The 26,420-nt window shown below is 42.7% G+C and overlaps 2 protein-coding genes across 2 annotated transcripts; one reads left to right on the top strand and one right to left on the bottom strand.

The window, feature by feature from the left end:
- Nucleotides 1-1,778: 1,778 nt before the first annotated feature.
- LOC310870222 (ranBP-type and C3HC4-type zinc finger-containing protein 1-like) lies at nucleotides 1,779-9,153 on the bottom strand. The gene is made up of 9 exons (XM_083781316.1): nucleotides 8,673-9,153; nucleotides 6,507-6,681; nucleotides 6,292-6,384; nucleotides 5,829-5,970; nucleotides 5,644-5,734; nucleotides 5,261-5,546; nucleotides 3,397-3,503; nucleotides 3,179-3,289; nucleotides 1,779-2,651 (listed from the first exon to the last, which is right to left on the bottom strand). The coding sequence occupies exons 1-9, from the start codon at nucleotides 8,937-8,939 to the stop codon at nucleotides 2,592-2,594; spliced, it is 1,332 nt and encodes a 443-aa protein (XP_083637442.1). The 5' UTR covers nucleotides 8,940-9,153; the 3' UTR covers nucleotides 1,779-2,591.
- LOC310871275 (alanine aminotransferase 1-like) lies at nucleotides 2,428-26,355 on the top strand (the record flags this gene model as incomplete). Its single annotated transcript, XM_083782761.1, has 20 exons — nucleotides 2,428-2,481; nucleotides 10,813-10,986; nucleotides 11,203-11,292; nucleotides 11,428-11,536; nucleotides 12,060-12,193; nucleotides 12,669-12,912; nucleotides 13,005-13,084; nucleotides 13,404-13,543; nucleotides 15,222-15,396; nucleotides 15,551-15,706; nucleotides 15,963-16,075; nucleotides 19,413-19,494; nucleotides 20,661-20,765; nucleotides 22,771-23,014; nucleotides 23,655-23,734; nucleotides 24,389-24,528; nucleotides 24,698-24,872; nucleotides 25,115-25,270; nucleotides 25,758-25,870; nucleotides 26,265-26,355. Exons 2-20 carry the CDS (start codon nucleotides 10,882-10,884, stop codon nucleotides 26,353-26,355), a joined length of 2,532 nt encoding a protein of 843 aa, XP_083638887.1. The 5' UTR covers nucleotides 2,428-2,481; nucleotides 10,813-10,881.
- Between the last annotated feature and the right edge of the window lie 65 nt (nucleotides 26,356-26,420).

Here is a 26,420-nt window from a genome sequence, read left to right as displayed (position 1 = left end):
TGTACAACCCAGATTCGGCACAAACAAGGGACTAAATTATTTTCACTCCTATGCCACCAAAATGTGGAATGCCCTACCAACAGTCATTAAGACATGCAAATCCCTTGACGCCTTCAAAACCGCTCTCAAAGGGCACCTACAGACGGCTGCAATTCTAAATGAATTCCTGTTCTGTTCTTTGACTATATAAAAGTGTCTATTTGTACGTCTCTAAATGTTTTGATGAATTGAACATGGTGGACCCTCTTGTAAACAAGTGTAATGCTTAATTGGGTCGTCCACTCACAGTTAACAGTCTTTGTATTGAGTTTGTGCTTGAAATGTACTGTAATTATACAAACTGTTAATAAATATTTCAATCAATCAATCAAACAGCACAAGACGAGTCAGCAAGATCATGTGGGACTCAAAAGCTGTTTAGTTGATCTCAAATTTTACGAAATCTGGCTTACACATACACAGACCACATTTGGTGCTGCAGTCTGTGATTTTGTGATAGAGGCTCTATACAAGAACTATCTTCTGATTAATCTCTGCTAGAGCTATGCTGTGGAATACCACACAGAACAGAGTGGGAAAAGAGGCTCAATGCATTACAAAGCATCAATGACATCTAGTGGCCAAACGTGAGTTAGTAGTACACTCTTCAAATCACCACACATTTAAAAACAGTTTCATCACCAGCCAACACACAAGAGGAGGTTGAATGAACTGAAACAAGCACTCCCCAAAACAAGAGGTTTGGGGATCCGTTGGGAAACAGGTCGTTTTGAAGAAGCAATCTGATTGGTTGAAACAGCCTTCTAGCTGTTCCTTAAACCAGCATCATGGAACGCCTAATCAAAACAAAGAATTCAGCTGTAGCTTTGTTCTCCCAGAGTGCAGCAGACTCGATTTCTAGGCTAGCTAGTTTCTTGGGACATTTGTGGTCGTAGTAGCTACATCTGTCATTTAGCGATTATCTTAGTTTTAAAGGTCCCTGCACACTGCTGCGTTTTTCGGATTTTTAGCTGCGTTTTTTACGTCGGTTTCATGTAATCACACACACACACACACACACACACACACACACACACGAGGAGAGCTACAGTACAGCACAAGTACAGTACAGCACCACTCAGTTCAGATTGGTCTGATTTTGTGAGGGTACCTACCTACCCTAGGGGACACGGGGAGAACATACAAACTACACACAGAAAGGCCCTTTCGCCAACCCCACCTCGGGTATGGGCACTGATGACACGGAGGAGAGAACACACCCACAGCGACCCCAGCGAGAATCGAACCCAGGACCTTATATCTAGCTGTGAGGCGACAGTTGTCGACCATCTGAAAAGTATGTTAATTTATGCTACTTTTGGTCTGGGCTAGTAGGGCTACCTTTACTTTACCCACATACTGCCCAAACTACTAGTAACTAGAGTGCTGACAAACAGCCCAGATTAATATGTAATTGTCCACAGACATCCACCTGAACATATTTTGTACCTTTTTTATTAAAATGTTTAAAGAAATATTCAAAATATATCCATTTATTCTCAACGTGTTTTTAAATAACAGATGTACAACCTCACAGTGTGTTGCTGTGAGCTTGTAGATCAGCTATTTTCATTTGTGCTAGTTTTCATAGACCTGGCCACTTGTTTCTCTTGCAAAACTGGCAACAGCAAGAGAAAGAGGAAGTTATGCACACACAAACGCAAAGACTTGGAACGTGGAATAGCCCATTGTAAAGGATAGTGTGATAGTCATTCATACATTCACTTATGTATCTTAGACATTTTGTCATGTTTATTCAGCCGATACCAATTTACAGTATTACAGTATGTACTGATAAAACAAATAATGTCACTATCACTTTTATACAGTGGATTGTGAAGAGTGACAATGACAAACTTTGTTCAATGAAACATTGAACAAAATTATACACTTAATACAATGTTATAAAAAATAAAAGCACTTTAAAACCCTGTAAATGCAGCAGATATTCTTTCAACAAAACTTTTTTATTTTTTTCCTCAAATGATTTGGCACCAATCAGTGACAGAAAGATATTGTACAACTGAACGTACTGACCTCTCCTTTCACAGTTGGCCAATTCTGACATTCTCTTATCTTCTCTTGTGATAAAAATAGGGGGGAACGTATCACCCCCCCTTCTTAAATAAATATTGGATGAGTCTGCACAGTTTGCACCACATATCCCCCCCCCCCCCCCCCCGTAGCAACCTTTAAAATAAATAATGGCGAGGTCTGCCTCTGCCTCTGGCAAGATGCAAAGGTTTGTAACCATGTCATCATCGTCTGTCAAGACTGTCAGAAAAGCAGATGCTCTTTGCATGTCATTTGTCATCTGATCTTCAACCCCAAGCCACCCACCCACCCCTGTGTCGTGGTAGCAGCGCTACTAAAGCTCCAGTCTTTCCCAGCCAGCCAGCCAGCTAGTCACCAGGTCCTGCAGTGCACCTGACATCTGGACATGTGAGTATATATATATATATTGTCAGTAATTAGCAAAACCAAACCAACCCGGAGTTAGCAATCTCACTGGCTGTGGTGTGTTTGAGCGAGCAGACTGGATTGCTGGGCAGTCAACTACTAGTCAAACCAGTCTCTCCTCTGTCTCCTCTGTCTTCTCTTCGTCCTTTTTCCTTCATGGAGAGAAAGACAGAAATATTATTTTGACGGCACAATTCTAAATGAATAGTACAGTGTGAAAAGGGTACTGTATATTTTTGAGACAGCTGGCCAATCACTGTTGTTTCTGGCAGCAATTTCTAGATTTTAGTTTTAGTCATAGCCACTTTATAGAATAGTTTTCCTTTAATTTTAGACACAAGTGTCATGCGATTTTAGTCGACTAAATCTAGTTTATTTAGTCGACTAAAATGTATTTTGGCGGGCCTTGATGCTGTCGTAATGACAGATTGTACACTTGCTGAAAATAGCCAATCTACAAGCTCGCAACGTGTCACGCTGCGACACGTTGTGAGCTTGTAGATCTGCTATTTTCAGCATGCAACCAAGTGTAAAAATAAATGACTTATACTGGAACTCTTGTCCCCTAGTGCCTTCCTAACATTTTAGTTTTCATTTAGTTTTAGTCAGTGGAAAAAGGTAGTCGACGAACATTTTTCGTTTTAGTATTAGTCGACGAAATCAACACTGTTGCGAATACCTGTTGGATTCGACTGTGTTTGTGTGTGTCTGGTCTGGCCGTGGCACAGATCTCACACCCGGGGCGCGAAGGCTTGTTAATGAAAGTGCATGACGGACACGCCCACTCCGTCTGCAAAGACAACAATAAAAGTGGGACAAAAATAATACGTTTACTTCCAATGTGTGACAGCAACTTTGTGATGCGTACAGTAGCGTGCACGGTGCTTTGTAACATACCTGTGATTTACTGGATTTGCTGGGCTTTTCACTTATCTGCAACGTCTCCAGGTTGAGGGCATCTTTGATCTCACCACCTGTTGTTGGCCTATCCCCAGCACCACCTGCTGCAAGCCCATGAAGATGAACAACAAATAAAAAATATAAAGGGTGTCACAGAGTGAGCCGTTTCATTCTTAAACCATTGAATAGGCAATAGGGGAAAAAAAGTTTCATTCTGTAGACAATAACACAACTGCCCTCAATTATCTAACCGTGGCGAACTTCCCGTTTGTAAAATGTTGCCCTGGGAAAGATAAAAGAAGCAACTCTTAATAATAATAATAATATCTCAAACTATTATAACGCTTTTCGGAGTACCTAAAGACGCTTTACATGGGGGGCAGAGGTAACAACACAACAAAATAAAACAAAAGAGTTTAGCTAGGGAAAGCAATGTTGAAGGTGTGTTTTGAGGGCGGTTTTGAAGGTTCTCTGAGTGGTTTAGGGAGGGCATTCCACAGGATTGGGGCAGCAAAGGCAAATGCTCTGTCGCCCCATGTACGGAGTTTGGTCTGGCTGACGTCGAGGAGCTTTGCATCACCAGACCTGAGGGAGGGGAAGGGGACATGACGTTTGAGGAGGTCACAGAGGTATGGGGGGGGGGAGCCAGGTCGTTAAATGCTTTGTAGGTGGTCAGGAGCGTTTTGAAATGGATTCTGTGTTTGACCGGGAGCCAGTGAAGGTCACGGAGGACTGGTGTAATATGATCTCTGGAACGGGAACTGGTGAGCAGATTGGCAGCCAAGTTCTGGACATATTGAAGTTTATTGAGGACTTTGGAGGTGGTGCCATAGAGGATACTGTTGCAGTAATCAAGGCGGGATGTGATGAAACTGCATGGATGAGTGTTTCAGCTGCGGAGAATGACAGAGAGGGTCGGAGACGGGCAATGTTCTTGAGGTGGAAGAAGGCGGTTTTGGTGACTTAGTTTACATGAGGGAGGAATGAGAGGTTGCGGTCGAAAATGATGCCAAGGTTGCGGATGCGGGTGGAGGATGTGACAGTGGATAACAAAGTGAAAGATCTTGGGTAGAACTGGTGAGGGAGTTGGGACCGATGATTTCCGATTTATTGCAATCGAGTTTGAGAAAGTTATTTTGCAACCATGTTTAATAATAACTAGCCAGCCTACAAAAAGAGGCTTATTTTTAGCACCAATTTTTTACTTGCTAGTAGTGTAAAGTAAACAACCGAGAGGATGTTGACTGGAGTTCCACATGTCTCCTAGCGAGCACAGCATGTTGAAGCATGTTTTACTTGACGATTAATTGTCATGCAAATAATTACGATGAATGATTTAAATGTGACTGAAAATGTGAAGATATGCATAACAATTACATTTTCGTTTGCTTATTATGATTTGTAAATTTGCACAGGGCAGATATGACAAATAACTTAAATATACATGACTTGTGGCCAGGGACAGAGACCGTAGGCTGACAGGAAATGGTGAGAGAGATGGGGGGGGATGACATGCAGTAAAGGCCGTCGGGATCGGGAGTCGAACCCGCAGCACACTGCCAGACTGGATTACCAGCCAAGGTGCCTGGACCGCTGAGCCACAGCCCAGGCCAAGTGTTTTGTAAACAGTGGAAATAGCTGATCCATTAGCTCACCAATGCGTTACATCGCGAATGCGTTGTGAGCTTGCATACAGTATCTACTATTTTAAAATGTATTTACATTTTCAACAGATGAACGGAAGCGATTCTGACGATCATGCAAAAAAATAAATAACCTAGATTATTTCAAATAATTGCGATCAGGCGATTACATAGTTGGTTAATGCTTGTGAATAGCCACTGTATGTGATTGTGCTCACCTGGAGTGCTGTAGTTGAGCCGAGACGGAAGGGTACTGTATCCTCTCCAGTCTTGAGAAGTTGAACCGTTGCTTGGGGGTGGCGGTGGGGCTAGCAGGGCATTCTCCTGGTCTTGCTGGAACAGCTGGCGGGTGACGCGGGCTTGGCGGGCAGACACCAGGTAGAGGTACGCAGTGTCCCCGTCTTTCTGGACACCATAGGAGGCCAGGGACCGTGGCTCTGTGCACAAACACTGCCCAATAACCCAGCGCTGCACGCGTGGATGAAAGCCATATTCCAGAAACACCTGACAAGAAGGAGTGCGTTTTGAGTTTACAAATGCCACGTTTGCTTATTTTTGTATCCAAGAAAGACCACTGAAACGTCCAATTTTGTTTTCCAACCTGCTGCTTCAGTGCGGCCACAGTCATGTGGGGGAAGACTTTCACTGTGACACAACAGGACGAAGAAACGTCTTCCACTGCCACAGATAAACTACAAGACAGAAAGGGCACTGTATGATGAGCTCAAAGAATAACCTCAAGAATAACCGGTCCAAAGTAAAACAGCATTTCCAAACCGTCCCCACCTGATCTCTCCGTCCGCGTAGCTCTTTTCAGAGAGCTGAATTGTCAACGCTGCCTTTTGCCGAGCCAGTGATGATGCATGCTGGGAAGCAGCCTGTGTGTCGCCTGCTTCGATCGCCCTCGCCAGCTCAAAGCAAAGCTCCTCTATAACAAATTGACGACAGGTCATTTAGTTTGTTGAGAGAGAGAGACAGAGAGAGACAGTGTTTCCAGACCTGAGCCGACAGCCGCAGCCGTTTTCTCTGTCGGCCAGCGTCTTCTCCGGGTTTTTAGACAGCTGGTGGATGGAAAAGAAGCTCCACCCACGTGGCTGAATGCCGCGACGGCCAGAGTCCCGGAAACGCTTTCCATCCACCAGCTGTCTAAAAACCCGGAAAAGACGCCGGCCGACAGAGAAAACGTCCACGCCTGTCTGGTAGGTCTGGCTACGGCTAGATCATAGTAAGAAAAAGTCAAGTTACATACCCGTGAGTGGCAATGAAGCAGAGCTCCATTGTTCTATAGCTGCCGCTGTGTGGAGTCTTCTGTCATCTGAATCGTGAGCAGTGATATTTGCAACTGACGGCGGAAACACAAAACAAACCAAAAAGCCCATCAGCTATCAGTGAAAAAGCACTTCTCAACAACTTATTTGTGGGGAAAGGGAGAAGAAAATGAAGCAAAAACTATCACTCTCTGACCTCTGTGTGCCTCTCTTAGTGACGACATGACCACTGTGGCCCATTCCTCAGCCTCCCGGTCACAGCGGAAGTTGAATCGGATGCAGTCGTGGGGCGGCGTGGCCAGACGCATCTCATGACACCGTGGGGATTTGACTTCATACTGTACCGAGCGCAGGTCAAACTCGGCGACAAACTGCGGGACGGAAGACAATGGCAATATGCCAGTAATTAAATGTTCATCGATATGATTCATTTCAACCTACTGTATATGCCCTGGTCGGTCTGGACAAGGTTTTATCACTTGAGCAGACAGAAATACTGCTTTTATAGTTTCTCAATACATACTCAAGAGTAAATCATTTTAAATGTAGCTACAAGTCACCTGAACGAGATAAATGAAACCCAGCATCATGTATGTTTTGCACTCCGTGCGCGTATCCGTGTGTCCGTGTGAGTGTCCGTCCGTTACCAGCTAATCTCCGGCACCGTTAACCCGGTCGATGACAAATTTTGCACACACACTCCCTGGATGCCAACGATTAACCTCTGCCCCAAATTCTCCAGAGCGACCTGGTATAGCGCAACCAGGAGGCCGACTTTTGAAAAACCATTTTTTTATATATATATATATATATATTACTCCTCCAGATTCTGTCCAAAAATCCCGCAAATCGTTACACACGATCTCTATAGTCATGTGTTTAAGACAGAATGTCTCAAATCATCCAATTGCCATCCAAGAAATGGCACCCTTTTCACATTGGCACATAGCACCACCAGGAGGCCACAACCTGACCTGCCCTGGCTGGTGGAGACCTGTGCCCCGAGGGGCACTTTATGTAGTTGTAACCTGCATTAGCTAAATGACATGGTGGATGATGTACTACCATCCTTCACACACAGGAAAATCCTGTGTTCATACGGTAAACGCTGCCATTGTGCTATGTAACGTGTATGTTCTGTTCCTTTGATTGAGCATGCATGGGTATTGGCTACATGTGTTCCGGGGAGGGAAGAAAACAAGGAAGTTATTGTGGGCTGTTCTGTTGTGCTAAAAATATAGTCTCGCGTTACCAGACTGTTGCCTCTGCGATTTCCAAACGCTTCATCATACAGTCTGGACCAACGTCTTAAGTCTTTACAGTCGCGCACATTTATCCTAAATATAAATAGAAAACATCTAAGCATATATATATAGCTTGTTGCTTAGCAGAAAAGGAAATAAAAATATATTATTTTCGTTAACGAAAATGACAGCTTCCGTTACTCAGCTCATGGGGACTATAGGTCCAGACTATAGCATTCAGAGATTGTGGAATAGTTGTCTGGTTACGTGAGACCATGCTAAAAAGCTGGACTGCGTTAACTGAGAGAGAGACACAGTATTATTGCAAGCCTTGGGCTAGACAGACCCTATTTTTGTTGTTTTATGTTCAGTGACCCTCAACCCTCATATTAAATTGTGCTGCAGCAAGGGAATAAATCTGGGCTCAGTGTGTTTGAGCTAGCAACTTGAACATTGATTGACTGATTGAAAGATGTATTTAACAGATTGGAGAATTACAGTTTCAAGCACAACTCAATACAAAACTGTTTTAACTGTGGACGACACCATAAAGCATTACACTTGTTTACAATAGGGTCCCACTCCACCATGTTCAATTCATCATAACATTTAGAGACGTACAAATATACACTTCTATATAGCCAAAAACTGGAAATCATCATAGAGGTAAAAAAAAAAACATATACAGTGAGGGGGGGAAAGGGTGGGGGATTCAGATTTTACGGGGGCCAGTCATTAAGACATGCGAATCGCATGTCTTAATGACTGTTGGTAGGGCGTTCCACATTTTAGTGGCATAGGAGCGAAAACAATTTAGTCCCTTGTTTGAGCCGAATTTGGGTTGCACTCCCTCTGGTGGTGTGGGTGTGGAGTCTGTGGACTTCGTTGACATCAAGGAAGTATTTATTTAGACAGGTACATGGGTATCTTGGTGATCTTGTGGACCAGATCGTCCCCGCAACGTCACAAAACATCTGCGATTAAACCAAATCAAACGGACCAAAGGCACATTAAACGACGAGGATTATTATGCCGTCCATGCCATATAAACCTCTGGCGTTTAGTAGCCTAGTTGGCGTTGTTCAACAGATGTTGTCAAATTCAAGTCAAAAGCTCACCACACTGCGGCTTCCGCTCGTATCTCGCAGCGCCAGGCGAAACTCTCCCGCCCGGCCGGGATCCATGCTGAGCTGCAGCCGCAGAGCTTCGTTGCCCGCCCCGGGGAGGCACAGCGGGCGGATACCCGAGTGGCACACGGACACCCGCACCGACATCAGCACGGTGTTGCAGCTGGCCAGCGTAGGCCCGCCGTGCAGAGCCTGGGACGGGGCACCACCACCGACCCCGGCCGGGGCTGGAGTCCAGCCGCCCGAGCTCAGTGCCATCTCGCTGCTGCTGACGACCGCCTTGAACGCGGACGTGTTGCTGCTGTCTGGGGCGGGGAGATTACGCCGAATCGTGGCGTTTTTGTAAACCCTTGCGAGGTCTACCTTGCTGTGAGGAGGCTGTGTTTCATTGTTGGTCGTTCAATAATATAATAGTCTCCTCCTGCCGCAGAGTAAACCATTAGGTCTGTGCCTGCCTAGTAGTGGTAGTAGTACAGCGAGATGCGAAAATCAAAACAGGAAGTAGGGAAGTACGTATTTTATTTAGGTCCGATGAGAAACATTTGCGACGAAGGAAGGAATAATAACAAAATACGATAAGATAATGGAAATACAAATACTTTTATAATACACATATTTATAATTCATAATTTACAATGTGTTGGTCAATTTAAATTAATATTTTTTTAATTTCATACCTGTCGTGTCATACAGATTGTAGGCAGTTTGTAGACAACCCTTTCACCTGGGAAAAACTGAATCCATCCTCTTCGGATCAAATAGTAAACTCAGCAAGGCAGATGGCTTCTTGGTTAGAGTGGGTGACAATATTATCACACGAAAAGATCAAATTACCTACCTAGGTTCCATCCTGGAGGCTAATCTTTCCGGTGATAAAATGGCCACCAACGTAATCAAAAAAGTCAATCAAAGAACAAGATTCCTTTACAGGATCTCCTCACTGGTCAGCAAAAACACCTTGAAGACCTTAACAGGAGCCCTCGTACAAGGTTTCTTTGACTATGCATCCACCTCTTGGTACCACAGCACCTCAAAGGCCCTTAAAACAAGGCTCCAGACCTCCCAAAACAAACTGGTCAGGCTCCTACTTGGCCTCACCCCCCGAACCCACCTCACCCCTGCCCACTTTGACAGGCTGGGATGGCTTAGGGTCGTCGACAGAGTACAGCATCTTGCAATGGGTCTGGTCCACAAGATTCGATACACCACCAAGATACCCATGTACCTGTCTAAATACTTCCTTAATGTAAACGAAGTCCACACCCACAACACCAGAGGGAGTGCAACAAACCATGTACAACCCAGATTCGGCACAAACAAGGGACTAAATTCTTTTCGCTCCTATGCCACCAAAATGTGGAACGCCCTACCAACAGTCATTAAGACATGTGAATCCCTTGACTCCTTCAAAACCGCTCTCAAAGGGCACCTACGGATGGCTGCAATTCGAAACTGGCCTCTGTAAAATCTGAATCCCCCCCACCCCCCCACCCCATTTCCCTCACTGTATATTGTATATTTTCCCAGTGCTTGTATATTTTCCCTTTTTTGCTTCCCATATGATGAATTCCTGTTGTTCTTTAACTACATAGAAATGTCTATTTGTATGTCTCTAAATGGTTGTATGTCTTTAAATGTTTTGATGAATTGAACAATGTGGACCCTGTTGTAAACAAGTGTAATGCTTAATTGGGTCGTCCACTCACAGTTGACAGTCTTTGTATTGAGTTTGTGCTTAAAATGTACTGTAAATTCTACAAACTGTTAATAAATATTTCAATCAATCAATCAATCAATCAGTATTCTATTGGGATAGGGAGGGTTGGAGTTGGTCTTGTTGTCTGTCACATTTTGTAAGGAACATAACACTATTCAATATATAATTTGATGGTCACGTACGGGGAATAGGGTCCAGAGAACAAGTAGCCTACCGATTTGAGGAAGTGAATGAAAAATCTTTCCTAAATTAACATGCTGGCAAAGCCAGAGCATTTTGTTTGACTTGCCTCTTTAGACTATGTGGCCAGTGATCTGGACAAAATGAGCCAGTGATTGGCAGTGAAATATAAACTATGCTAATGAATACTCTATTGGGGCCACTAATGTATTATGTGTGTGTCTCTATACCTAGAAATGCTCCGACCCTTTGGAAGAGCAGAATCTGTGTGCTGACCAGCACACACTTGAGGAGAACTAGACCATGTCTCTCTTGAGACAGATCAGTCCAAAGGTGAGGAACATCAGACAGTCGGAGTTGGAAGTCCTGGGGAAACGAGCCAGCCAAATTGAAGAAGAGCTTAAACAGGTATACATCTTGAAGTATACAGAGGATTGACATGTACTGTGTGCTATACAGGGATGCACTGGTTATTGACCGGAAAGTGTCGGCTCTTCCCTCTGCCCTCAGTTTCCTGCCTCTCTATTACTAGATTTATAAAAGAAGGAATAAGAAACCTTTATAACAATTCTGTTTTACAACGTATGGTTAGCAATTGAACTCACTGAATCCCCTCATTTACAGGGAGCAAGAAAACCATACAAGCAAGTGATAGATGTCTCCTGGGGTGATCCACACAGGCTAGGAGTAAAACCCCTGTCATTTGTCCGACAGGTAATGTTATGCCTTTTAAGTTTTAACCTGTGAACACCTGTGTGTATCAACTGAGTGCACTTTCCTGCCATTTTCATTGACCGCATATTAAGCGTTTACACTGGCCACCTGTCTGTCTAAATAATGGATATATAGGTTCTTGCAGCCTGCCTTTACCCCCGGCTTGCCAACAGTGACAAACTGGCAGTGGATGTCAGAGAGAGGGCCCATAGGTTGCTTGAAGCGTGTGAAGGAGGGAGTGTGGGTGAGTACTGTCCACTTAACAGATCAAATATTCTTTATTTAATGGGATAGTGAGTGTATAATGTCTGCAAAGTGTGTGTTGTTATTGTATTTTAGCTAAATTGTATTGTAGTGGTTGTAGATGATTTTGAGGTCACGATAACATGCAATTTATAATCATTAAAGATCACACTTGTGTGAATGTGAGGGGCGCTCTTATCGTCGTGCGTCATCGTAAGTCACATTCCGTGCTCAGCCGATCAAATCATTACAAATGTCATTCCGGCCAATCACTTTTGGCGTCTTCACTTTTCTGCCCTCACTGGTATCCTCAATATGTTATGTACTTTGCTCAGCCAATCAAATCATCGCTATGGGGTGATCAGCCAATCATCAGCCAATGTTTGTCTTCACAGACCCACAAAGCTCGACAGGGGCTAAAAATAAACTCCAAATAGACACATGCTTTTACAGGTATGCTCATCTGGCCTAGTGCCACATGTGAATGTTTAGGTTCATAAGAAAGCTTTGGCCTTTTTGTATAGGTTCATATACTCCACCCGGTGGTCTATCTCATGTTCAGAAAAATGTCTCGAAGTTCATATCTCAAAGAGATGGCGGGATTCCATCGCACCCTGATAATATATTCATCACCTCCGGTTCTCAGAGGTCCATTATGGTAAGAATAATATTATCTTCTTAAACCCATTTAGACATGAGACCAGATTCTACAAATGTCTTCTAAATCCTGAGTTTTCGGGAAAACCCTATGATTCTATGTCAGTCGTTCTCAACCTTTTTCATGTCAAGGACCCCCAGAATTATATTGTATGTATTTGGCCGCCGACCCGCATCTGAAAATATGTTGTTCCAGGAACCTCCCAGAAGCAAAGATTTTAGTTAAAAACGTTCACTCTGAAAGAATATATATTCAAACATTTGCGCCACATTTTCACGAATTTTCAAAAATAGCAGACCTACAAGCTCGTAGCGCGGCACTCGGTGCCGCCCTATGAGCTTGTAGATCTGCTATTTTTCAATAGCTAAAGTATCTATTATTTTGTTCCTCCGCCCATACAGTATATGCCAACATCACTATCAACATAATCGAGTAGATTCCATTATGACATTTTGTTTAACTTTGCTCCTTTTAGCATATTCTAAATCTATTGGTGAACAGCCAGAGCTCACCCTCCACCGGAGTGTTGATTCCAACACCATCCTGCTCGTCTGTAAGTATGACCTTGGAGGGACTGGGAGCCACCATTGTGCCATACTACCTGGATGAAGAGCAGGGCTGGGAGCTCCAGATAGGTGAACTCCACAGAGCACTGCAGTCTGCAAAGGACGTCTGTAACCCTGCCGTGCTGTATGTCAACAACCCTGGAAACCCTACGGGTAATTGTACATGTTGGATAGTAGATAGTATGTGTCCGTCTGTTCCCAGTGATCTTGTTTGGCAACATCTCCATACCTTGTTGCCACTATAGGTCATGTTCAAAGCAGGAAATCAATGGAAGAAGTCATCCAGTTTGCTTCAGAGGAGAAGCTCTTTCTCATGGCTGATGAGGTAAATGTCTTTAGCTGTAGTATTAAAAAAATGCAGGTGGCGTGCGCACATCCAGTTCCTGGCTGGTGCTGGACCAAGGTAGATACATGATACAGTGAAGAAAGTAGTCCGCACACAGGTCTTTGCTCCAGTAGTGTTTTGTTTTATTTAAAACACCATTAGTTAAGCTGTTAAGGCACGACATTTCGGCTGTGAACGGCCTTCATCAGGTGATTTAGCTGTAGTATCATCTATCCAGGAACAATGTGAAACCAAACTATACCTTTCTAATGTCATTACTATTGTACTTTTCTCCTCCCTCTTTCCGTTCTATTTGTAGGTATACCAGGACAGTGTTATTGAATTGGAGGGAATGGAGTTTGTCTCGTATAAGAGGGTATTGGCTGAGATGGGGTCTCCTCTCTCAGATACAGTGGAGCTGGCTTCCTTCCACTCAGCATCCAAAGGCTTCATGGGAGAGTGAGTTCTCTGTTCTAATTTGTTTTGCTAATTGTGTCAAATATCTGATGTATTTTTGGCTGATGATAAGTGAAAGCATACAGTAGGCTACAAAGCTACAATTTTAAAAGATCTCACGTTAAGAGTATGGTTTAAGTTTGAGTGAGTTATCTGTTCTTATGGGTATACTTACATCTACTGGTTAATGAGTGCAGCATAACAAAGGGAAACTTCACCCTTTTTGCAAAAAAAATATATGTTAATGACGTTTAGACTTTCTTGGGGGTCATTATGTGTGTAATATGTGGTTTTAGATATTTTAGATTTTAGCAGTGAGCCCAGTGTCTCTGATGTCATGGACATTGGGCTCACTTACTTCCTGGACTACATCAAGGACTGTCTAAAGAGGACAAGAAGCGAAGACCGTACGGGCGACGCCATGTTGCTCACATGGTGCACCATGGAAGGAAAGAAACATGCGCAGTTGCAGACCAAGGAAGCTGAAGGAGGAAGTGTTGGCTGCATAAAGCCCACTGCGCATGTTTCTTTCCTTCCATGGAGCACCATGGCGGCGCCCGTACGGTCTTCGCTTCCCGTCCTCTTTAGACAGTCCTTGGACTACATCAAGGAAGCTCTTAGAAGGAAGTGAAGTGGTCACGTGACTGGGCTGCGCCATGACACTTTCATGGACACTTTCATGGGAGCCAAACTCACACCGGTAGTGCAATGAATACATGGCAGTGAATGGAGCCGGCTGGACCAGCTCATAACAAACATTATACATGAACAATTGCGAGCTTTGTCATATAATTGGATCAGGAATATGAAAGAAGACATAAGTGATATCACACGTTTTTTCCGAGTGGTTGTTTTTCGACTTAATAACTATTTATTTTTATTGAGGTATTTATAGAAGAGCACATAGTAAGTTTTCTGCCTGGGCTGCTCTCTGCTCTTTGAAAAAATAAATCACATTAAGTAGTATGCACATCAAAAAATAAGACAGCCTAAAATAACGTGTTATATATATTATTTTATTTTCCAGAAGCGATCACTTTACAAAAGGTCTCAGTCATTCATAAATAATGTTTCTTCATGAGCTGGTCACTGAGCTCTCATTGGCTCCAGTGCATTCTGCCGAACTTCTGGGTGTAGTTTGGCTCCCGTGAAAGTGTCCATGAAAGTGTCATGGCGCAGCCCAGTCACGTGACCACTTCACTTCCTTCTAAGAGCTTCCTTGGACTACATCAAGGACTATCTAAAGAGGACGAGGAGCAACATGGCGTCCACCGTACGGTCTTCGCTTCTCGTCCTCTTTAGATAGTCCTTGGACTGCATGCTGTCTCAGTAAAATAGCCCCTCCCCCTATATCCACAAGGAAGAGCAGTGCAACAAAGCATTATGGGAATTGTAGTCCAGGAAGGAAGTGAGCCCAGTGTCGATGACATCAGAGACACTGGGCTCACTGCTAAAATCTAAAATATCTAAAACCACATATTACACACATATATAAAGACCCCCAGGAAAGTGTTCCAAACGTCATTAACATATATTTTTTTGCAAAAAGGGTGACGTGTCCCTTTAATGGCCAATAGTATAGCAACACAACCTAAGACATTATATAAGCCTGAGCGTATATGTTGACCAAATCTCAGTGACATTAAACACATGGTTTGTTTTGTATTTCCCTCTACCACAGGGGTGGCCTGCGGGGAGGCTATGTTGAGCTTGTTAACCTGGATCCCGTTATCATGAACTATGCCCACACTATGTTCTCCACAGACCCCTGTTCAGCTGTGACGGGTCAGATAGCTGTGGATCTCATGGTGAACCCTCCGCAACCAGGGGACGCCTCATACCCCGTCTACAATGAGGTAATACAGCTACACATTTTGATTCATATCATATTTGTGCAGCAATGTTTCACAGCACTTGTCCTTTGGTATAGGGGCAGAATGTTTACTACTGTGTGTCTCGTGCAGTTACAGTGCTTGTTCTAAGACAGTATTTTTCTCTTTCCTCATACAGGAGATACAGAATATCCGTGCAATGGTAGTCCATAACTTTAAGAGGGCCCTTGAGGTTCTAAATAGCCTGCCAGGCTTCAGTTGTCAGCCAGTGAAAGGAGGGTCCTTTGTATTCCCCAGACTGCATCTCCCACCTGGAGCAGTTCAAAAGGCCACGGTTAGAATACTATCTTGTAAACCATCTCATGTACCCGACAGCACCACACTACATGCCAGCATACACAGTTACACACCTCATACAGTACTAAAGGCCCGCAATGGAAACAAGCTGTAAGCATGTGACCTATGGTTTTGTTTAATGGTCAATAAAGACATCAATCAATCAATCAACCCCTGCCAAAGAAGAACAAAACAAGTGTACTTCTACTAAAAGATGCAATATTTTACACATTCTGTACCTTTGGATATTCCAGGAGCTTGGACTGCCACCAGATGTCTTCTACAGTGCCAGGCTGCTGGAACACGCAGGGTTGTGTGTTGGCCCTGGTTGTGAGCATGGGCAGAGGGAGGGAACACACCATATCAGGTATAGTGTAGGCAGGCTACATTCCTAGAAATTCCTCATCAGCAGAACATACACCTACCATTGTAGCTTTATATTAACAAATGACAGTTGTAACAGTTTCATGTGACAGTAAATAATGATGATGACAGGTTTCCACAAAATAAAATGCTACCCTGAGAATGCAGCTGCTATGTTTAGCATTTGTGAGCGGTGGCACACCGTCTTCTATGCACAGCAATGTGTGTCTGTCTGTCTGTCCGTCCGTATGTCCGCCTGAGTAGGATCTTTGACCCCTGTCTGAGTAGGACACGGCCTGCAGCTGCTTAACTGTGCTTGGCTCCAAGGCACTCCAAGGCCCCACACACACTTAGCCTTTGTTATAGAGCAGAGCGGTCTGTTATCAAGAAATAACACACCGCTGAATTCAGAGACTGACCAATCAGAATCAAGCATTCAACCAAGCCGTGTAATAAGTAACTATAACACACAGTATCTATAACAATAAAAGCTGTCGGTTGGTTCTCATTGACATCTCGCAGGCTGCAACATTGGTATATTTTCATTTATAAAGCCATTCTTGGTGATATCTGCCGTCTTACATTTCCTCCAAATTCGATTTGGTCAAAAATGGTCTAAACGTCAGATCAAATGCTTGGCTACGGTGTGTAGTACCAGCATTCAAATCCGAGGGGGGTAACAAATGTCTGGCCTTCTTTGGCCCCTGGTCGTGGAACGACCTACAGTCCAGACTAAAATTGGCATTGAAAGTTCCTTTGAACAGTCCAACACCTGAACATGTTTGGATATGTACTAGCCTTTGTTCATGCCTATATATTTATTATCTCCGTTTATATTTTGTACATTGTGTATTTTGCCCTGCCACTAACAGATTATCACTTTGGTGATTTGTTGTATTTATTTTATTATTTTGAGGTGTATCATGGACGTTTTATTTGCTGTTCTATAATGTGACATGTTCGATGTAGCATTGAAGTGTAATTCTATTTCTGCCACTTGGCCAGTTCCCACTTGACGCAGTCTCAATGTGTTTTCTACTGGTTAAAAAAAAAGTTCCCCTCAGTTCGTGATTTTTCTACTCTGACAGACATTAGAAAAAAATAGCAACTGCTTGCTGTGTATTGACATTTGAGGCATGTCAAATATTTATCACGGACCCATTTCTCTTCCAGATTTGGTGTTATGACATCGCTGGATACTATGGAGGAAATATTGAGCCGTTTGACAAGCTTCCACATACAGTTTATAAAGGAGTTCTCTTGAATAGAACATTTTGTGAAGGCTACATTTGAAGTGTCGCTTTTCAAATAAATAGAGACCACAGGTCTCTATTTATTTGAAAAGCGACGGACCTAGGCAAATCCATTTCTGTTCAATAATTTAATTTGAACATGTGTTTTGTTTTGCAATTTCATGGCTCTTGTGTTAAATGCATTGTTGTACATAAATCATGACAATCACTTGTCTCTCTAAATATATTTTGATCTTACTGTATATTACACTATAAATTAAGTTACATTTTATGACAGTTTGGAGTATTATTTAAAGTTGTTTTTCATTTGGTTTAGTTTTTTCTTTGTAGAAATAAGGATACAAAGTGTGGTAATTGTTGCTGTAGTTTTGGGTCTGAGAGGCTAAATGTCATCAAATGGTGGTCCGTGGCCGAATAAATAATGTCCCTTGATATGAAAAGGGTTGAAAACCACTGCTGTATGTGATGCATTTTTGTCACATAGGAGTCTACAAGGTTGTTTCTTGCGCAATAAACACCCTATTTTCTGTGAAATTACATATTTACTATACTGTGATTTCTCTTTCTTGGCTGTGTACGATAATTGTAATCCTCCGGTATAATAATTTAACATTTTCCATCTGGCAACACTGATCTTCAGTATCCATGGTCAGTGTCCTGGTTTCAGTAACTATCTCCTGCTTTCAGTATCCTGGGGCTGTATTTTGCGTGTCTTAAGTACCAGGTCTTATTACTTAACTTAAGACCTGGAGGCGTGATCAATGCCATTTGGCTATTCTGAGTGGCCAAAGAGCATTGACCACGCCTCCAGGTCTTAAGTTAAGTAATAAGACCTGGTACTTAAGACACGCAAAATACAGCCCCTGGTGTCTGTGATGTACAGCGTAGAGGCAGCTCTGTGTAGGATTGTGCATTTATATCGTTTTTGTCTATAGCTTTCGATGATAGCAAGATCACTCTGGCCTACGCTATAGCTCTCGCACACAGTGTTGGCTGCGTGCTCCAAAACACCATGAAAAACACCCCACAAGATGTATTCTTCGAAATTCTGACATTCATTTAACATTTTGACAATCAATCTATGAATTGACAAATCATTGCGTCAGTTTTTACTTTTTATCAAAATTATATGTTCATATATTTTCAAAATGCAAAACAAAATATGTATCTAAATTATTTTGACCCAGTATTGTCAATTGTAATAATGGGAGCAAAATTAACACCATAAATGTTGTCTCTGAGATGACACAGTCTGTGAGCAGCAGGAGTGCTGCAGGTGGATGGCAGATGAGTGATGAAAATGAACATTGGGACAGTGAATAAAGTCAGTGATTCATTGTAAAGTAAGTAGCCTTGCCGAGCCATATGGGGCCCATAGGGCAGGAGCCTATCCTGTTTCTGTAGCGTGAGGCAGCTTGATGTACAAGTACACCCCCTGGACATGGCACTAGTATATGTCGCAGGGATTTAACCCCCAATCCAACCCTTGATGCTGAGTGCCAAGCAGGATACACTGGGTCCTATTTTTAGGAGTCTTTGGCATGACCCGGCCGGGCCGACCTCCCAGTCTCAGGGCAGACACTCTAACCACAAGGCCACTGAGCTGGTGGTTATGTTTAGTGGTATAACATGACCGCCAGTGCATGAATACATCTAAATAGCATCGCTATAATGATAATGAATGTATAGCCTATTTTGTGTAGCACTTTTCCCAAACAAAACGCTTCACCGTGGTAATGCCAGTGAATATTGATTTGTTTCATTCACACCTACCTCTCTAAACAACAGCCCATGGAGTCATGATGTGGACAAAAAGTCCAGCACCGTTAATGAATACCTTATAGGGGACATATTAACTCTTTTATTCCATATAGCTCTGACCCATCCCAAGCTCATTGAAGGGGTCTTTAAAGAAAAAAGTAATAGTAAGTCCACTGCATAAAACCCAGTATACGGTATAATATACACAATAGGCTAAGGAAGTGTATACAGCGAGGTTATTCACGTCCAACTTTAATGACATTGTATCCGATTGACAGAACCAAGAAGAGTGAGCGACATCATGTCTTCCATGATCCACGTCTGCAGTCCGAAGGTGAGGAACATCCGACAGTCAGAGCTGGGCGCCCTGGGGAGACGAGCCAACCAGATCAAAGAAGAACTTAGACGGGTAAATAAAGACTTATACTTAAAAACGATACTGAAGATGTTGACATATAGATCTGTTCCGCATGCTGCATTCAGAAATGGTTCCAAATAAAAGAAAACCGGTATATGAGCTGAGGAGTGTGTTTGTTCGAAATGATTAAAGCTAGAACAAACATTAAAAGGAGAAATATGGAATAGTTGCAGTTCAAGCCATGAATTCAAGAAAATGTTTAAAGATAAATATAACTTCATTATAAACTAAAGAAAACATATCTAGTACAGTATGTGAAAAGTCCATGTTTTGTCTTTGTCCTTCATATCAATGTTTTGTTATCGTTTCTGTTTTAAGTATATAAGACACACAAGTTTGGCATTATAAGCTATGGCTTCAGCCTTCTCCGTTTTTGGTCCAAGTATTGTCTTTTTTATGTTTTTTCTTACATTATTTCATAATGTTTAGAAGGTATGGTCAAAAAACAAACCTGTATCCATTTTTCTTTAGGGAGTACAGAAGCCATATAAGCATGTGATAGATGTCTCCTGGGGTGACTCACACAGGGCAGGAGTAAAACCTTTGACGTTTGTCCGGCAGGTAATATTGTATTTTCACCTCTTGACCATGCAGCATTATGTCCTGTAAGAAAAGTTGTTCTTGAAAAAGGCATGAAGGCTGAAATGTACAGTAATAAAGCACTTTGGGCGCGGGAGCTACATTGCACTTTTATTTTTATATTTCACTAGACAATTAAATCTTGGCTCTTGAAGCTCTCATATTGGAAACATTTGTATTCTTCATGTGTAAGAGAATCTGTGCAGAAGAAAAAAGGGGTGCCTCAATTTATTTCAGTAAACACACTTCTTTGCCCCTGCCTACATCTGCCTTGATAGTAGTGTCTACTCTGGGCCATATAACCCCATATTTTCCCTGTCTGCAGGAACCCCTTTTGGTGTTAGCATTATGTTATGCTTTAGCTATTGAGAAATAGCAGATCTACAAGCTCATAGTGGCGCGCTACGAGCTTGTAGGTCTGCTATTTTTTGAAAAATCGACAGACCACAGACATAGAAACATAGCTCTTTCAGAAAACTGTCAGGATGTAGAAGACATTTTTTTAGAATCTGATCTCAGGTCAAAATGGCTTAACTCTTCATGCCCCCCCTGTCCCTTCATGTCTAAATAATGGACAGGTTCTCGCAGCCTGTCTCTACCCCCAGCTTGCCAACAGTGACAAACTGCCAGTGGATGTCCGAGAGAGGGCCCAGAGGCTGCTTGAAGCGTGTGATGGAGGGAGTGTAGGTGAGTACTGTGTGTGCAGTTGACTGGTCCAGTTTGTATAAGCGGATGTGGTTAATGTGTATGATGTTTTGTGGTTATCGTTCAGCCAAGTTAGTTATTTCCCTTTTAACCCTAGAAAAACTAAACGTTGTTTTTGTTACACCATCACTAAACACTAGCCTCGCGTTGCGGTATTATACCACTGCTACCCGGGGCATATGCATATGCAATAGGGGCGGGTGAAGTGTGGCTGCGCCAGGCTAACTAAACACGGGTATATTTTACCCAATGTAAAAATAGTCCATAAAAATATTTCTCAACAACATTGAAGTACAGCAATACATGGCAACTTGAGCAAATTTCATTATGACTTTTCACAAAAAAAAAATATATATATCATGGGGGAAGGCCCTATCATAGGGGAGCAAAATCGGTGAAAAACGTGCGTTTAATTTTTTTTTTAATATTCCTAAAAAAAGATAAATGGATTTGGGAACTTCTCTTTTGGTCCACCCACTCCTTGGACATGTGAGAATGGTCCAGTGAAAAAATAAAAAAAATAAAAAAGTCAATTGTGGTTGTATGGGATTTCTCTCTATCACTCTATCACTAAACACGGGTGAAATTCACCCGAACTAGAAAAAAACAGGTATGTGGGCAGGGAAACAAACCTATACTTTCTATGATGTCACTGAGCATCATGAAGGTGCTGAAAGACCCACCCACCCACCTCAGACAATCAGCAACATTGTGAAAATTACAAAAAATATAATTGTCCGGCTGAAAATCACCCGTGTTTAGTGTTCTAGGGTGTTTTAACTAAGCATTATGTTATACTTTAGTTATTGAAAAATAGCAGATCTACGAGCTTGTAGGTCTGCTATTTTTGAAAAACCGTACAAATGCGGCACAAAAATGTCGATATATATTCATTCAGAGCGAACGTTTTTCTTATTTCGACGTCAGGCCTAAATGGGTTAAATGCGTTTCATCATCAGCCCGAATCACGTACAGTGCAGGCATACTGTACACATGATCTATATATGACTATGGTGCCATTGTGAATGTTCATAAGAAAATCTTTGCCTTTATGTATAGGTTCATATACTTCAACAGCGGGTCTATTCAGCGTGCTGCAGAATGTTGCAAAGTTCATTTCCCAAAGAGATGGTGGGATTCCATCGCACCCCGATAATATCTACATTACTCCTGGCTCTCAGTGGTCCATTATGGTAATATTATCTCCTTTTAATCCTCCATAAGGGGAGAGCTCCATAAAAGCTCCCTCTAATCCATGTTGATTTCATCTATTCTGTTTTTCCTCTGCCTTATACCTCCTCTGTATAACTTATAAACTGTATAGCAGTGGTTCCCAAACCTTTTCATGTCAAGGGCCCCCAAATTGACACTAAAATTAGCCCGAGGACCCCCCCCCCCCCCCATTTAAAAAGATACGCCAGGGACCCCCATAAGAGAAGGTTTCTACGGCTCTAGCAGTGATTCAGGGACCCCCATAAGAGAAGGTTTCTACGGCTCTAGCAGTGATTCAGGGACCCCCATAAGAGAAGGTTTCTACGGCTCTAGCAGTGATTCAGGGACCCCCATAAGAGAAGGTTTCTACGGCTCTAGCAGTGATTCTCAACCACTTTCATGTCAAGGGTCCCCGTATTGACCTGAATTAGGCTACGGCGCCCCATTTAATGGATCTCTGAGACGGTGACCCCCAATTTATATTGTAAAATCAATGTTAATTTAACTCTGAGAGTGTACAAACGGAACCAAATGGACCATCCATTTGGTTCCGTTTGTACACTCTCAGAGTTAAATTAACATTGATTTTACAGAGTTACAGACCCATAAGGGTTCATTTGGTTCCCGACTATCATTTAGCTGGGTACCCCCCGGAACTACCCTCAACCTACCCCTAGGGGTCCCCGGACCCCACTTTTGGGAACCACTGCTGTATTATAGTACTACTAACATGACTTTATTTATTCATTTGTGCCTTTTTTTTTCTTTTAGAAAATCCTGAGCATATTGGTGAACAGTGAGAACTCACCCTCCACCGGGGTGTTGGTTCCAACGCCGTGCCCCCGGTCTGTAAGTATGACCTTGGAGGGACTGGGAGCCACCATTGTGCCATACTACCTGGATGAAGAGCAGGGCTGGGAGCTCCAGATAGGTGAACTCCACAGAGCACTGCAGTCTGCGAAGGACGTCTGTAACCCTGCCGTGCTGTATGTCAACAACCCTGGAAACCCTACGGGTAATTATTGTACATGTTGCATTGGTAGATGTACCGTGCATGCAGTGGTGGTGGAAAAAGCACTCATTTGTTTTACTTAAGTACAAGTACCAATACTGTAATTTAGAAGTGCTTTGTTACAAGTAAAAGTACGGAATTGAAAATGTACTTGAGTGAAAGAACAAAAGTATCGGCATTAAAATGTACTTAAAGTACTAAAAGTAAAAGTGCTCATATTGCAGTATGTCCCATTGTGTAGAAAATCTATTGAAAATAGCTGATCTACAAGCTCACAATGTGTCGCAACGCGACACATTGTGAGCTTGTAGATCGGCTATTTTTAATGGCCGAAATGTTGCCTATATGGTTGAAGTGGTTAATGTATGTTTTCTAATCAAAATCAAAATCTCCAAAGTAACTAAAGTTTTCAAATAATTGTAGTGGAGTAAAAGTACAAATTTTGGCTCTGAGACGTAGTGGAGTAAAAGTAAAAGTATGTGGAAATCGGAAATACTCAAGTAAAGTACAAATACCTCAAAATTGTACTTAAGTACAGTACTTAAATAAAAGTACTTAGTTACTTTCCACCACTGACTGCATGTCTGTCTGTTCCCAGTGGTCTTGCCTCGCATCAGCCATACTTTAATTGTCGCCACTATAGGTCATGTTCAAAGCAGGAAATCAATTGAAGAAGTCATCAAATTTGCTTCAGAGGAGAAGCTCTTTATCATCGCTGATGAGGTAAATGTCTTTAAAGGACAACTTTAGTTTTTTTTCAACCAAGGTTCATGTTTCAGGTTGTTAGAGAAAGTAAAAGATGAGTGTTCATTTCTTTTCATTTGCTGTGTTTTAGGGATTTTAGCTGTTTTTGACAGGGGGCGGGGGCATTCGAGCATGGGGCTAACTATGTATTTTCTTTCCCAAAACTTTATAACTGAATGTGTCAAACTGACATATTGAGCCTACTGTATATGACACACAGTGTGGCTTACCTCCAGTAGGCTACCTTCACATTCAATAGATCCTGTGATCTTCTGTGGCCAGATCATTTCTTGGGGTCTAGTAAGGACTATAGTAAATAATAATTTAATTAATCGCTATAACATTTTGTAACAAAAATACATATTTAGCCCCATGCTCAAATGCCCCCGCCCCCTGTCAAAAAACAGCTAAAATCCCTAAAACGAAAGAAAGCAGCAAATGAAAAAAGATTAACACTCATCTTTTACTTTCTCTAATAACAACCTAAAACATGAACCTTTGGTTGAAAAAAACTAAAGTTGTCCTTTAACTGTAGTATATCATCCATCCATAATCCACGAATGACATGAAGCCAAACCACACATTTCTAATCCCGTTATTGTACCTCCCCCAACATACCCTTTCTATCTGCAGGTATACCAGGACAGTGTTATCGAATTGGAGGGAATGGAGTTTGTCTCGTACAAGAGGGTATTGGCTGAGATGGGGTCTCCTCTCTCAGATACAGTGGAGCTGGCTTCCTTCCACTCGGCATCCAAAGGCTGCATGGGAGAGTGAGTGATCTGTTCGGATTTTTGCATGTTGCAAAATGTGTCAATGCTTATTCTTTGGTGAATAAGTTAAGTGAATCATTTTGAATACATATTCTTCTAAGCTCTAATTTGAACGACATCTCAACATTAAGAGCTATATGGTTTGAGTTTGTATTTGCGTCTCCTCCAGGTGTGGCCTGCGTGGTGGATATGTCGAGCTAACGAACCTGGACCCCGCCGTCATGACGTACATCTACACCGCGTTCTCCACGGATTCTTGTGCACCCGTGACTGGCCAGATGGCACTGGACCTCATGGTGAACCCGCCGCAACCAGGGGACTCCTCCTACCCTGTCTTTAACGAGGTGGAAAGCAAACATTTTAATTTGGGCTTTTATATTCATTCAATTATTTAAATGCTTCACATCTTGAGCCCACCCCATTGAAAAATAAAAGCCCTTTATCATTTACCTGTGGCTGGAGTCTATATAAAAAAAAAGAAAACAACAACAATGTAGCACATTTAGAAATTGTTCTGAGACAAGGTGGGACCCGGCAGCCTATTTGAGGCCATTTCTCTGACAATAATTTGTCTTTCCTTTTACAGGAGATGCAGAACATCCGTGCCATGCTGGTCCATAACGCTAAGAGGGTCCTTGAGGTTCTGAACAGCCTGCCAGGCTTCAGCTGCCAGCCAGTGAAGGGAGGGGCTTCTGTATTCCCCAGACTGCGTCTCCCACCTGGAGCAGTTCAAAGGGCCACGGTTAGAATTCAGAATAATATCTGGCACAACCTATATATTATACCACTGGTTCCCAAACCTTTTCATGTCAAGGACCCCCAAATTGACACCAATTATCCCCGCGGACCCCCATTTGAAGAGACTCTAAGCAGTGATTCTCAACCTGTTTAATTTCAAGGACCCCCAGTTTGACATGCATTAGTCTACGGACCCCCCATTTAATGGCATTTCTATCTCTGGGACCCCACATTTTTATTGTAAAATCAATGTTAATTTTAACGGGTCCATTTGGTTCCATTTGTACACTCTCAGAGTTACAGACCCATAATGGTCCATTTGGTTCCTAACTATCATTTAGCTGGGGGACCCCCTGGAACTCCATCAAGTACCCCTGGGGGTCCCCGGACCCCACTTTGGGAACCACTGTATTATACACCATTCAAGATAGAACGTGTAAAACCTTAAGAGTTGGACACACCATCAATTCCAATGTCTTCGCATATGCCAGGAGCTGGGAATGCCACCGGATGTCTTCTACTGTGGCAGACTGCTAGAAGAAGCTGGATTGTGTGTTGGTCCGGGCTGTGAGCACGGGCAGAGGGAGGGTAGCTACCATATCAGGTGTAGTATTATGTATATACTCCCGGGGGGGGGGGGGCAGTGGCTCAGGGGCAGAGTGGCTGGATGATAACCGCAAGGTTGCCTGTTCAAACCCAGGCTCCCCCAGGGTTAGTGTCGAAGTGTCCTTGAGCAAGACTCCTAAATTGCTCCTGATGTGCATGGTTTCCGCTGCCATCGGTGTATGAATGTGTGTGTGAATTGATGCACAATCTATGTAAAGCGCCTTGGATAAAAGGTATATAAATGCACTGTTTACTCACACAACTACAACACTAGTTACAATACTAATAATAATACTTTGTTGTATGAGTGTCACACTAAAATAGCCGATCTACAAGCTCAATCGGCTAGTAAGACAAACCATAAATTAAGCAGGATTCTCCTTTCTCCGCAGGTTCACTGTCATGGCCTCTGTGAATACTGTAGAGGAAGGGCTGAGACGTCTGACAAGCTTCCACCTAGAATTCATGAAGGCGTTCTCTTGAACAGGATGGATGTGTATAGGCTCGCCCTACATTTTAAGTGTATTGTACAGACAAGAGATAAGATA

Source organism: Protomyctophum parallelum (genome assembly GCF_964188405.1).
Source record: "Protomyctophum parallelum genome assembly, chromosome: 14".
Classification (NCBI taxonomy): Eukaryota; Metazoa; Chordata; class Actinopteri; order Myctophiformes; family Myctophidae; genus Protomyctophum; species Protomyctophum parallelum.
The sequence above is the reverse complement of the archived record's forward strand: the minus strand, read 5'-3'. Positions and strand labels throughout refer to the sequence as shown.